This window comes from Helianthus annuus, chromosome 11 (assembly GCF_002127325.2).
Source record: "Helianthus annuus cultivar XRQ/B chromosome 11, HanXRQr2.0-SUNRISE, whole genome shotgun sequence".
In the NCBI taxonomy this organism is placed as follows: Eukaryota; Viridiplantae; Streptophyta; class Magnoliopsida; order Asterales; family Asteraceae; genus Helianthus; species Helianthus annuus.
Genome location: NC_035443.2, coordinates 54,097,649 through 54,112,382, shown reverse-complemented (window position 1 = coordinate 54,112,382; position 14,734 = coordinate 54,097,649). Strand labels below are relative to the sequence as shown.

General features: G+C 36.9%; 2 protein-coding genes across 4 annotated transcripts; both read right to left on the bottom strand.

The window, feature by feature from the left end:
* LOC110892032 lies at window positions 1–7,771 on the bottom strand. 3 transcript variants are annotated; one of them, XM_022139416.2, is made up of 11 exons: window positions 7,623–7,740; window positions 7,417–7,482; window positions 2,387–2,524; window positions 2,025–2,291; window positions 1,823–1,910; window positions 1,536–1,740; window positions 1,443–1,454; window positions 1,001–1,155; window positions 652–932; window positions 405–503; window positions 1–309 (listed from the first exon to the last, which is right to left on the bottom strand). In XM_022139416.2, exons 6-11 carry the CDS (start codon window positions 1,554–1,556, stop codon window positions 269–271), a joined length of 609 nt encoding a protein of 202 aa, XP_021995108.1. In that variant the 5' UTR covers window positions 1,557–1,740; window positions 1,823–1,910; window positions 2,025–2,291; window positions 2,387–2,524; window positions 7,417–7,482; window positions 7,623–7,740; the 3' UTR covers window positions 1–268. The 3 variants fall into 3 exon arrangements, 2 of the variants coding, with proteins under 2 accessions (XP_021995108.1, XP_021995109.1); XR_002565779.2 differs by having other exon boundaries at window positions 3–309; window positions 405–500; window positions 1,364–1,454; window positions 7,417–7,463; window positions 7,623–7,771; XM_022139417.2 differs by having other exon boundaries at window positions 10–309; window positions 405–500; window positions 7,417–7,463; window positions 7,623–7,769.
* Window positions 7,772–11,923: 4,152 nt separating this feature from the next.
* Window positions 11,924–12,979, bottom strand: LOC110888279. The gene is made up of 2 exons (XM_035979273.1): window positions 12,645–12,979; window positions 11,924–12,010 (listed from the first exon to the last, which is right to left on the bottom strand). Exons 1-2 carry the CDS (start codon window positions 12,958–12,960, stop codon window positions 11,991–11,993), a joined length of 336 nt encoding a protein of 111 aa, XP_035835166.1. The 5' UTR covers window positions 12,961–12,979; the 3' UTR covers window positions 11,924–11,990.
* Window positions 12,980–14,734: the final 1,755 nt, after the last annotated feature.

The following is a 14,734-nucleotide window of genomic DNA, read 5'->3' as shown; positions in this document are numbered from 1 at the left end:
TGTTTCACGTAATATGACACTATTAGTTGTTGAAAGCAGTTGTAAAGGTATATAGTGAAAATATTACAAGGATTATCAGGTTATTTACATTGGATACCCAAAAAAAGTGACGTTGTCTAAGACAACCACCTAAGATTGCTATTTTACAGTGGATACGCAAAAGAAGTTGCCTTGTGTCTACCACAACTATTTACAAAACAGTTGCTGCGTTTACAAAAGGTTGTACTTTATAATGTCGCCACATCCAAAATGAGATCATTGTTTCCTTTTATGGGGCGAGAGATTTTGGTGTTTTCTGTTGATGTTCATCTGTAGATAAATATTGTATTCGGTTTTAAAGGAAAATTGATCATAAACTTAGTGGGAGCAACATCATCATAAACTTAGTGTGAGCAACATCATACCTGTTGGGTTCAGTAGTCCACGTTTTCTTGTTGATTGTATTGCGGGAGTTGTGGGTTGGATTTCAGGCGTCGTTGTTGGTGTTGAGATTGCTTCGCCTGCTTCTCCGAAGAGAAAATTTGCATCAGTGTATGTAAAGGCGGAAAGGGTTTTTTTTTAACAAACGGGTCAATTATTGACAAATAATCTATTCTACCTGTGTATACTAAAGATTAAATGATACTGTTAAGCAACATGTGTTATAAATACCTTGTGCTATGGTGGGAGTTTCTGATGTAGGTGGGTCAAAAACCTGGTTGACCACAAAGCTTGTTGTACCTTGCCGGAAGCGGTTATTGAACTGCAAGAGGAAAATCTTCTCTTTACCTCTAATGATCTCCAGTGGTTTTGGTATTTGTTGTGGGTTGTCATAACCGTGCTGAGTAACCATTTCAACACATGGTGTATCTATCAGCGAGAGAATAGCATCATTGAAAAGAGTAACCATTGCTGTTTTTGTATTGTCGGCCAAGATTGCACTAACACAGTACCTGTTGTTGTTAAATTAGAGGAAATATTGTGTGCTAAATGCAATAGTTGTAAGTTTTTTTACGCTTACACAAATTTGGGATCTTTCTCTTCTAGGTGATTTATGCATGCGAGGGCACTGCCTTTTGCATCAAGCTTTTTGTTGCACTTCTTGCAACCTTTGTAGTACCAAGACTTCCCTTGAATGAACTCTGTAATTGATCCTAGGCAGCTAAATGTTTTGTTCTACACAAAAAAGTCAAAAATAAGATTGTGAACCTTTTTTTGGAAGATATTTTTTAATAAGAGAGGTATGTTGTGTTTTAAGGAATTTTTTTATAGGGTAGTGGGTTAAATGGAAGTATTTGGTACAAGGAAAAAGTAAAAAAAAAAATAGCTGAAACTGGAGGAAAATATTTTTGTGGAAAAAAAAGCGAATGTAAGTGCAGTGTACACTTTGTTAGGCAGGATTCAATTCCAAAAGTTGTGCTAGGGTGATATTATTCCTTTGGTTGGTGGATGCATCGTTATACCTGGCTTTGAACCTGTAAAGACATAGAATTTCAATCTACTTTCTGAATGTGTAAACATGTAATATATAAATTGTTAGGAAAAGCGATAGGTACGTTAAAGCGATGGTTTTGCATATGTTTACATCAGGGTTCAGGTAAACATGTGTAGCAGAGGTAGATGTCAGTTGGAGATCATAATATATTCCGACTTTCATTGACGTGAGTGCTAAAATAGCCGGAAATGGCGCGCGCGTGAAACTGACTTTATCTATAGTATCAGCTATCTCCTTGCCATAGGGAAACCTCAATGAACTTTTCACTGTGGAGAGAAATCAAAGTAAAATATTGTTTGACATATGAATTTAAGTAAGTAGATAATTATAAGCGGAAAACATATGTACCTGATATCTTCAACTTCAAACTTTAGTAGCCTTCTGTTAGAAGCTGTAGGTCTATCAAATGTAAATCTAACAAATCTACCGATGAAGTCTGAAACGCATATATTACAGTAAACAGGTGGTGGAAAATGTTAGTAGAAAACATTAAGGACCTTTAATTTGTTATGATGTATATTTCTTTGACTATTAGGAAAAGGAGACATACCTGTTAGTATGGTATGATTATCGATGCGTTCTTTGAGATTTGTGTATGGTAGGAAGTTGAAATAGTGAAAAGGGAAACCAAAATCCGGTATGGATTCGAAAGTGGTTCCTTTGCCAAGCCTAAGAATGACATCATGTTTGACAACGTTGTATTTATCTCTTGCTTCTCCTGATAAGTAGTGACTCACACGATAGCAAGAATGGAAACTGATTTAGATTCAAGATGCTTTTTGGCGTTTTCATCAACAACAACTTGTATCGCGTCACCCTATTTTGTTAGTGAACGATAAAGTTATGTATGCATGTGCAAATGTAGTCTGATAAAAGAAGAAGCATGTCATTTTTTAAAAAGAAAAAACTTACAGCCAAGTCCACGAACAGGTAGCAGCACTCGTTGTTGAAAGCATGTGATATCCATTTTCTTACTACTCTAACCTCATGGGCTCTGCTGAATCCCCATGTGTAATGGTGGAAATACTTATAGACGCCATGTCTGTCTTCCTGTTGTCAAATACGGTAAATGCGAAGTGCATTTGCATTGAGTAGAAATTCGTAAGGCATGCCTAATGTATATATAAGCACATTTGTAAAAATCAAGCACATTTTGCCCCAAAGGGTAAAACGTGCTTGATTTTCAAACATAAAGGACAAAACTTCGAGTTTATATAGAAAAAACGATATTTTTTGTTTGTGTAGGAGGATCCTCTTCCTGTGGTATTATGAGGACTTTTAAAGTGCGAGGGGAAGTTACACGTGAGAAAGCGACATATAGTTGACCGTGGCTGAACACTGGGTTAGGTAAATAAACGCCGAGTTTATGTAACGATTGACCTTGACTTTTATTTATAGTCATGGCATAGCAGATTTTTTTTACTGGGAATTGCTTTCTTTTAAAAACAAAAGGTAACTTATTTTCATTATGAACAAATGTTATGCGAGGTATGTAAACACGATGGCAGTAGCAGTTCCAGTTATAATTCGTGCCTCTATAACCTTTGGCAATAATCGGGTTACTAATAGTCTTGTTCCGTTACAAAGACCTGCCATTTGATTAATGTTTCTTAGCAATATAACTGGGACGTTGACCTTTAGAATTAAAGAATGAGGTGGTAAGCCGGTAAAGGTCAATGAGTTTAGGTACTCAAGCGGATAAAGAAGCTCTAGGTCACTCTTATCGTTTGGATGAGGAATGATTGAATCGGAACTCAGGTAGGTTATAGTAGCGCCCTCAGACATTGTAAGAACAAAGTTGTTGATCTCGTCGGCAGTTTTATTTTTGGGGCAAATGATGGCTCTGTCAGAGAGGTTTACAATTGTTGGATTTTTAAGTGTGTCATCATCATAAATAAAGCTAATAAGAGCTGGTAGAGACTTTTCAGTAGAGGGTAGCAAAAATTGTGATGCGATTTCAATATTTTTCACATTTGTTTCACCATCCGTAACAGGTATGCCAAGTTTACCATCACCTAAATCAAGAAGCCAAGAATAAAACCATGCGATATCATCTCGTTCTTGGTTAGTTAAGTTAGGACGATGCAGGCACATATTTTCTGTCAATCTTAGGAGTTTGAAATGTACCCACAGGTTTGACTTAGGAAGAGATGAATTAATAATCTCAAACCTTAAAGCCTTAGGTTTGATAGGAAGCGTTTGTCTAAAATCTCCGCCTAACAATACTGATTTTCCACCAAAGGGCTTTGACTGATTGTCAAGTATATCTTTAAGAGTCTTATCAAGCAACTCGAAGCATCTACGATCATTCATGGGAGCCTCGTCCCAAATTATAAGAAAGGTTTCAGTTAGTAGCCAAGCAAGGTGAGTATTTTTTTTTTTTTACAAAGCAAATTGAGTCATCTGTTAAATTCAAAGGAATCTTGAATCTTGAATGTGCAGTTCTACCGGATGGTAATAGCAGCGAAGCAATCCCGGAGGCGGCAACCGCTAAAACTATTTTTCTCGATGCTCTTAAAGCACAAATAAGGGTGGTCCATAGGTATGTTTTACCGGTACCTCCGTGTCCGTAAACAAAAAGAAGAAGCTGTTTTTTTTCTTCAAACGATGTAATAACTAAATTGTAGATGCCTAACTGTTCAGCGTTGAGTGCATTTTTTAGAAGCTCATGGTCGGAGGCCAATTTTTATAAGTCATAATTCTTCTCTTCCATTAGAAGGCGGTTTGTTATAACAGAAAGTAAGTCAGAACGTGGCATTGGTAGTCCGTAGGTACGAAGCGATGATGAGCTGGCATTAGAGTTAAGAAGAATTTCAATTTCGAATAAGACGTATTGTTCCAGATCTTCTGCGCTGATGTTAGCAGCAGAAGAACCCGGTGTACGTTCAAAAGTAAGTGAGACGTCGTCACTCATTGCATGCCAATGTTGTTTCCACATAGCTAACGGATTTGATATTCCGCAAAAGAATAACATGTGCGTAAATAAGGATCTCAACTCTTTGGAAGTGGCCCAAGTAGATGCTTCGGTGAACGCGTATGTCCATTCGTCATCATTTTCAAGCAAGCCTAATTTGTCACACGCTGCATGATATGTTGCAAATAATATGCCACCAATGGTATGTATATCGGCAAACGTTTGGCAGCCTTTTTGGTGTCCTAATAACATACGTAAGTAGAAAGTGTCGCCACTTGAAGGGTGAACATAAGCAAGTCTCCCTATTGCAGGTGTTTTGTTTGAAGACCTACGAATCCAGCATTTTCCAGAGAGATCCCATCTATATTCAGAGACGTAGTCAACGTATTGAAGATGTCGACCTCTCTCATCTACCTGGTTATTGTGTAACCATTCCGTTAAAGTTGTTTGCCTAGCAGCAGGATTGTGCAGCACGCTTTCTAACTGTTGGGAATCCTTGAAACTGACATTTTGCATGTTCTCTAAATGAACAGCAAGTACTAAGACAAATGGATTTCTACTATGAATTGGGAATTCAAATATTCTCCAAACGGCCTCGTGCGGACATATAAAACGACCGTCGACAAAGTTTTTTACCTCATCAATAGAAGAAGATGATGGGCGTTCGGTTTCGGAAGAAGAAGAAAGCGCTTTTGTAATTGTGAAGCGAATACGATTGACACCTTTAGATATATATTTAAACAAATACTTGATGAGCATACTCCAACCGCAATATTCAACGTTGATTTGCGCCATAAAGCGAAGTAAAAGATCTTTATTGTACGGAACAACAGATGCATCATCCATAGTGATACCATTTTTTAAGATTGGGAAGCCATTCATTTCCCGTTTGTAATGTACGTAACCCTCTTTGTCAAATCGGGTAGACAATTCATAGTTTTTGGGAAAGCGTTTTGAGCAACAACCGTTAACCATGCAAGAGGCATTTGGTTTTGGTAAGCCACATGGTCCATGTAGCATGAGGTCAATAACAATCTTATGAAGAGTAGGTTCTAATGCTGGATCAGGAATTTGAGCTGAAATATAGGTGTCGACGTCGGCCGGAGCTTTGATTTTGTAAGACGGCTTCACCCATAGAAGAGTATGACAATGGGGAAGTCCTCTTTTTTGAAATTCTACCGTATACAAATCTGAAAGAAGATGACACGGAACGGGAAGAAAAGTCATTACAGAAGCGAAGCTACGTTTAGGGCGTTGGAAAGAACATAAACGAAAGTACCTGCAGCCACCTCACCGAAAGGAACACCCGATCTGAGGTATTTAATAAAAGCATCAACCTTAATCTGGAAAACTCTAGCAATGATGTCAGGTCGATCTTGGGCTTTAGTACATGGTGTGTCAGTTAGAAACCTTTGAATTTCAGGCCATTTAACGTTGCAAGTGAACGTTATAAAAAATTGGGGGTTTCCATGAACGCGGCAAATGGCTAAAGCATCTTGATAATGTTTATACATATAGCGTGGGCCACCGGTAGAAGGCAGAATAGTTCTTTTTCCAATATCATGACCGCTCGTGTCACCACGTAACAATGCGTCATGAATTCCTTGCAAAAACTCAGTTCGGAAAAGGTCTTGATGTGATAATATATAGTCTAATCTGTTTTGTTCAATACATATGTATGCATCAACTAAAAATTGCTGAAACAAACGGCCACCTCTAAGTAAAAGGGTGTATAAATTAAGACGATCATGGAGCAGATATCTGTAATACATATCCATAGTAAGATGTCGTTGACCGGTGAAGCAAAGCTTAGGAGTCCACTCTTGCTCACCATATACAAATAGTAGAGGATATTGCAACGCCATGTATAGAGGATGTAATTTACTCACTCGTTCAGGAGCAGCAGCCTTCGCACGAATAACTATATCGAAGGTAGACGACTTAGGCTGATCCGCAAACACAATGGCACCGACAGCATCAACGGTTGGCACGTCATAACCGACCTCATTTGCAGTGTTATATAAATGGATCGTGAAGGTAGGAACATCTGCTGATAGGCAAATATCTCTAGCAGTACGGAAAAGTTTTACTAATTTATTGTTTTCGTCAAGTGTGCGTAGCAGTGTGGTAACAATTTCTGAATTTAAACAGGACATCCCATGCTCGCCAAAAAAACGAAGCCTGTTTGAAAGCTCGTGTTCAGTGTCAAAAATATACATTTGCAGAAAACGGGTAGGGGTGTCAGGAGGCGGACAAAATGCACCTAGTCGATGACACACTTGACCGCTAACCTTAAAAACATACGGGCCAGTACCTAAATTTATAGAGTCGTTATTTTTTCCCCGAAAGATGTCATTGCGAACATGGAATTGTAGGCGCGAATGTTATCAAGGAATTCATGAGTTTGAAAGAGACACTTTATAGCACCAGGAGGTTCCGTTGGATGTTTTAACGTAATACTACCGCCCTTACAACACTGGTTGTATTGAGGCCTTTGATTAACGGGGCAAGAGTTAAGACGCTCGTCATACCAGAAGCGCGCGTTACAATATTCACAGGAATATTTACAGTCACCGATATCTAAATACATAGAAGTAGTAGCTAACAATTCTGTTGGTGTAATCGAAGAAGTAGATGCGTAGTTATTAGAAGGCGTAGCACGTGACCTTTTAGCAATAACAGATAAGCGCTGATTAGATAAGGAGTGTAATTGTTCTATGTTATCTGTGAAAGGCAAGAGAGATCCACAACAAACATCGGAAATCATTTCGGCACGACCTCTTCTCTTGTTAACAACAGGTAGTTTGTTTTCCATGGGAAAAAAACTCTTTCCAACAAACTAAAATTTAACTTTACTAACTAAAGCAAAATGCTATTATATCAAAATTAGGTATGATTTGTCTTACATACTGGTATTACAATAATTTGGGAAAAAAAACCTTTGGAAGGCATATTTATTGGTATAAATCATATGGGAAAATGAAGAAACAAAACATGTACTGATTGAAATAAAGGTAGGTACATTTACCTGAAGAGATTAACAGCTGATTCCTTTAGACATAACCCCAAACACTCCTGTGAAACCACAGTTACACTGTATAAGATTAAGACCAAGTAAAGTGAAGGAAAATCGCCTTAAAATCAAAGGGAGGAAGGAACAAATCCAAGAGAAAATTGCCTAAAATATAATCAAAGGGAAAACATATATTGAAAATCAAAGGGATTTAGACCAACCTGTAAGCGGCAGTCGTTCACGCAACCTTCGGTGGTGTGAGCAAAGTGTAGCAAAAGTCTGAAGTAAAGGAAAGATGAAGGAGAAGCAAGGTTTTATAATTATACCTCTGATGTAAAGGAAGGATGAAGGAGAAGCAAGGTGTTATAACTATACCTAACTTCCACAAAGTAGGTATGCAACGTGGTTGTCAGGGAAAAATAAGACGTGGGAAAAAGAAAAAGTAAAAGGGGGAAAATTTTCACCTGGTGCTACTGTACATTCGTATTCGTAAATGTTATAGAGTAATTTTCATTGTTTCGTTAGATGTGAGAAGGAAGCTACTATTTTAATGTCATCGTATCTCAATTCGCGACGACAATTTTACTGTTGTCCTAAAAATCTAAAATGTAAGTTTGATATTTTAAACCTAAAGTTCCTGGCTTTGTTTCTCTCTAGCATTTCCCACCTATGGCCATAGAGATTCAAGTATCGATTCATTGGTTGTGTTGATATATCAACATGTTTGTCCATAAGGGCTGTAAACGAACTGAACATTCAGCGAACGGTTCGTGAACCGTTCGGCGGGAAGTTTGTTTATGTTCATTCGATTAGCTTAACGAATGAACGCGAACAAAAAATTTCGTTCGGTTATCTAAACGAACGAACACGAACACATGTCTCGTTCGTTCGACTGCGTTTGTGATCGTTCAGTAATATGTTCGGTTACGTTCGTTCATGTTCATTCGTGTTCGTTTGATTATATTAAAAAAAATAATAAACATTTTATGTAAACATATTGAAAACTTGAAACCCTATTTTTTTCTAGAGTAAACTGTCATTTTGGTCCCTGTGGTTTGGGCAATTTTGCCATTTTAGTCCAAATCTCAAACTTTTTAAATCTGGGTCCCTGTGGTTTGCATTTTGTTGCCATTTTAGTCCAAAACTCAAAATCTCTCATTTTTTACTATTTTAAGACCCTTTTTTTGTCTTTATCTGCAGGGGTAGTTTGGTCCATTTAATTTTCATTAAACCAATTCATTTATTAAAAACCCCAAATATAAATACCAGAGATCAAACAAAAAAAACCCTACCTGAATCAAGTCAAGTCAACGAAGCAAGCTCAAGGACCATTTTCTTTGTTCTAGAATCACACTATCAGTTCCATTTTTTCTAACAAATATTCTAAAATCACACCCATTTCTTCATCTCAATCAATCACAACCACAACTGAATAAAAAAAACAAGGGTAAGAGAACTAACCAAGAGCTACAAGATTGTAAAAATGGTATGAACAGTTTTATGCAAAACAATCAACCACAATAACACCAGAAATAGTGATAAAACGGTGACATAAAACTTTTATTATTTACCAACCCAGAAAAACACCCAACCACCCTTGATCTTACAAAATATAAGATCGAAGAACAATACAAGAACAATAGATCAACTGATGATAAATCAGTTGATCATATGAAACGATACAACCAAAAACAGATGAAGATCCACAGGATCTAACTATACAACAAACAACTAAAACAAGATCAACAGCAGATCTTCAACAAGCTCCAGATCTTCAACACAAATCCAGAGAAATGAACGAACAGGAAAGTGAAACGTGAGAGAGTGAACAGAATGATCTGGAAACCCTAAAACACCAACAACCTTCCTTTTATATGAAGAAAATATCAAAGTTCCACTTTAGCCCTCAGCTTATGAACCGACTTAACCAGAGCCCCTTGAAAGTTTCCAACAAGCCCCTAATAAACTCATGAAATACACTTTTGGCACACAATCAGTTGCAACCAAAAATATCTCCAACAGTAACCAAACAACCACTTTATACCGGCCCAACTTATATGAGCCCAACAACAACACTGAATGATAGTCAGCCCAAAATAACACTGAATGAATTATAAGCCCAAAATAACACTGAATGAATTATAAGAAGTGAATGACTAATAGTCAGCCCAAAATAATTTAACATCCCCCCATAATTCATACAGTGAAAGCATCTAACATACCCAACTTATGACACAAAGTGTCATGTTGTAACCCATTCAATCCTTTGGTGAACAGATCAGCTAACTGTTCATCAGAACTTACCTTTTCTGGAATAACAATACCAGCTGAAATTTTCTCTCTTAAAAAATGCAAATCCAGCTCAAAGTGTTTAGTCCGTTCATGAAAGACCGGATTAAACGCAATGGATATGGCAGACTGACTGTCACAGAACAATTTCACTGGTAATGCACTTTCAACACATAGCTCTTTTAACAAGTTTAAGATCCACATAACTTCACAACAAGCAGAGCACATAGCCCTATATTCCGCTTCAGCGGTAGACCTAGCAACAACACTCTGTTTTTTAGACTTCCAAGACACAACAGAACTACCAAGAAATATACTAAATCCAGTTACAGATTTTCTAGATGTTAAACATTTCGCCCAATCAGAATCAACAAAACCTTTCAACACAAAATCATTTTCTCTTTTAAACAAAATCCCTTTCCCAGGAGATTGTTTCAAATACTTAAGCAACCGTAATGCAATTTGCAAATGGCATTCTTTAGGCGAATGCATAAATTGGCTTAGAAACTGAACGGCATAACTTATATCCGGTCTAGTAATAGACAAATATATTAGTTTGCCTATCAGTTTCTGGAAATTAGTAACATCTTTCACAGCAGTTTGATTTTGACTCAGTTTATTACTAATAACATGACTTTGCTCTATAGGCGTACTAACTGGTTTAACACCCAAATACCCAAACTCACTAAGCAACTCTAAACAATATTTACGCTGATTCAAACAAATGCCACTATCAACATATAATACTTCAATTCCCAGAAAATACTTCAAGACACCCAAGTCTTTTATCTGAAAATTTTCACTTAAAACAGATTTAACTCTAACAATATCAGCTTCTGAATTACCAGTAACAATGATATCATCAACATAGACCAGTAAAACAACAAATACAGAACCAGCAGACATAACATACATAGAATGATCACATAAACTCTGAACAAAACCCATTTTAATCAACACATCATTCAACTTCTCATTCCACTTCCTTGGGGCTTGTTTAAGCCCGTATAAAGACTTAACCAACTTACACACACGAGTTTCATTTTCAGGAAAGTAACCAGGTGGAAGTTTCATATAGACATCTTCCGAAATGGACCCATACAAAAATGCATTGTTTACATCTAACTGATAAATTTGCCAATTATTTTTAACAGCTAAGCTTAACACACATCTAATGGTTACCATTTTTACAACAGGAGAAAACGTTTCCCCAAAGTCTAGACCTTCACGTTGGCTAAAACCTTTAGCCACTAATCTGGCCTTAAACCTTTCGATTTCACCATTAGATTTATATTTTACCTTATAAATCCATTTACAACCTATAGCTTTTCTGTCTTTAGGCAAATTAACAAGAACCCAAGTACCATTTTTGTATAATGCTTTCATCTCTTTATTCATAGCCTCTACCCACCTAGGATCCTTAACAGCCTCACTAAAACAAGTTGGCTCAACTGTTTTATTTAAATTCGACACAAAGCACATGTTTTCAACAGACAAATTAGCGTAATTAACACATTTTTCTATGAATGTGTCATTTGTCTTTATTCATAGCCTCTACCCACCTAGGATCCTTAACAGCCTCACTAAAACAAGTTGGCTCAACTGTTTTATTTAAATTCGACACAAAGCACATGTTTTCAACAGACAAATTAGCGTAATTAACACATTTTTCTATGCCATACTTAACCCTCCCTTCAACAACATATTCATCAAACCTTTTTGGCATAGAAACATTTCTAGAAGAACGTCTAACAGACTGAGTGCCCTCAGATTGGTTGGTGTCATCATTTGACCCAGAAGTGTCCTCTGCCCTACCACTGTTACCTAACCTACTACTGCCAGCCTGTTCCACTGGTTGACTAGACTCAAACCCGGATACAGGGGCTGATGTAGAGGGCTGCAGTGGTTGCTGATCATCACTAGCTGGATCATGTGCACCACTTGTACCCTCTTCATCATTGGGCGTGTTAGGAACTTCAGATGTTATTATATCAAAAAAATTTAAATGATTTAGATTTAATTCAAAGCCTCTTTCTTGATTATCTATTCCTTTAAGTTTAAAAGGGTACACATTTTCATAGAATTTTACATCTCTTGAAAAATAATTTTTTTTACGTCTAAACTCCAAACTTTATACCCTTTTTTTATGTTAGAATAACCAAGAAAAACACATTTATCAGCATGAAATGCAAACTTATCAGGTTCATTTAAAACAGTAGTGAAACACAAACATCCAAAGTTCCTTAAATGAGACAAGGAGGGTTTAAAACCAAACATAACCTCAAAAGGACTCTTACTATTCAACACAGAGGAGGGTAACCTGTTAATCAAGTATACAGCAGTTAGAATACAATCCGACCAAAACCTCAAGGGAACACCACTTTGGAACATCAAAGCCCTAGCTGTGTTTAAAAGGTGCCTATGTTTCCTTTCCACCACACTATTTTGCTGTGGTGTATAGGAACACGTTGTTTGATGTAAAATTCCATTAGTTTTACAAAACATGTTCATATTGTTGTTTACAAATTCTGTCCCATTATCACTTCGAAACACTTTAATCTTTTTCTTAAACTGTGTTAGAATCAATTCATAAAACCCTTTTAAGTTTTCAAACACTTCAGCTTTACTTGCCATAAAATAACACCAAACAGACCTTGAAAAGTCATCAACAATTGTCAAAAAATACCTAAAACCTTCATAACTTGTGACCTTGTATGGACCCCACAAGTCCAGATGAACAAAATCACCTACACTCTTGGTTTTATGTTCACTTAAAGGAAATGGGACTCTAACTTGTTTGGCCCTGTGACAAATATCACAAGGGCTATGACCATTTGAATTTAAGTTAAGGCACTGTTTCAACACAGCCAAGACCTGATCAGAGGGGTGTCCCAATCTAGTATGCCAAGTAACAGATTTCACAGCACTATTAAAGCAAGCATAAGTAGAATTACCATTAATTCCTACAACATACAGCCCACTATCTTGCCTACCACTCATCAGGATTTTCTTTGACTTGGAATCCTGAAGCAAACAACTATCCTCATTAAACACAACAGACACACAATTATCCTTAGCTAACTTATGTACAGACAACAGATTTACACAATAATCTGGAACATAGAAAACATCTTGTAACACAACATTTTTAGTTAGCTCAAGATTACCAATCTTTAACACTTTAACCTTTGTACCATTTGGATGACTAACAGTAATATTAAACTCAGAGACATCCACAGCATTTATCAAATATTTATCAGACTTAACCATATGTTGACTCGCCCCTGAGTCAACAATCCAATCATGACTATTATTAAACACATTGGAACTAGAACAACTCACAAAATTAGACACATTAAAGCACTCTCCTCCTACATTAGGATTCCGTGACTCTGACTGAGAACTTTCACCAACAAGATTTAACAGCTTGGTAATCTGCTCAGAAGTAAACGGCAATCCAGACACAGAAGAAGCAGCAGATTTACCAACAGAAGAATTAGACTTATTATTATTATTATTAACACTAGTGGAATTAACTCTATTAGAAGAGTTATTATTAGTATTATTGTTATTTCTTCTTCTAAACCCTGATGGATAACCAATAATCTCAAAACATCTGTCTATGGTATGACCTAACATATTGCAGTGAGAACATTTAAGATTGTTAGGTCCTCTAGTTGATCTTTTCTTATTCTCAAAACTTTGGCTAGCCTTAGAGACAAATGACACATTCTGACTTTTAGATCCATTACTAGAAAGCCTGTGTGACTCTTCTCTAGATACAATAGAGAAGGCCACTTTTACTGAGGGAAAAGATTCTCTTGTCAAAATATTAGTTCTCACAGGCTGATACACATCATCAAGCCCCATGAGAAACTGCATTAACTTTATAAGAGCTGAAAAATCATTGTAATCCTTAGCAGCTTGACAAGAACATGAAGGCAGTTGAAGCATTGCATCAAACTGCTTCCACATTGTTGTCAACCTGTTATAATATTCTGCAACTGTACTACCATTTTGTGAAATACAGTTTATTTTTTTATACAAATCATAGACAACTGAACCATCAATCTTATCAAAGGATTCTTTTAAATCAGTCCAAACTTCAGAAGCTAGTTTAGAAAAAACTTGACCAAGAAACAATTCTTCTGAAATAGAATTTAATAACCAAGTAAGCACTACAGAATTGCATCTATCCCATTGGGCTGCCAAAATTTCATCATCTTTAGACTTTTCAACCTTGCCATCTATAAACCCATACTTGTTTTTAGCTTCTAAAGCCAATTTCATGGCACTAGACCACACAGCATAATTCTCAGTTCCTTTGAGTTTAATACTAACAATAGTTAAACTACTGGAATCACTAGGATGTAAGTACAACGGATCTCCTATATCCAATTTACTAATCAACGTCTGAGAAGTACTAGGAGCAGTTTCAGCAGGCATAATGACAAGCAACAATAGACACCAAATACACAAACAGACAACAACAGGTTATCAACAAAAAACACACACAAAGAACCAAACAACCAAAGACACAGGCGAAGCTGAGTCAGGGACCAGATTCCAGGTTCATCACTCAAGGTGCCTGGACAAGCCTTTACTCAGGAGCCGAACCCTAATAAAAAACCAACAGCTAACAATAATCAACCAAAAAAACAAACCAAACAATACAAATATGTGCCGGTCCTCACTACCCCGACTTCAACTATCCAACAACAGAAAAAAAATAGGATAGAACGAGCTTACAGAGGGTGCAAATCCTTGAATATATATCAGATTCGTAGTTTTCAAGAACTACTAAACCTGATGTCCAGAAGACCAAAGTGTCACACAGGTTAGTTTGCCCTAAAACCTTCAAGAGTTTTAGAGACCAACGCAGTATGAACACCAGAAGCAAACGAACCCTCACACAACCCAAGAAACCCTAAGATAGGGTTTCAGTAAACAGATCTGAACTAATATGCCCAAGATCAAGCCGATCCAAACCCTAGAACACCAGGGAATAACCTAAACACACAACAACAAAAAATCAGAATCGAAC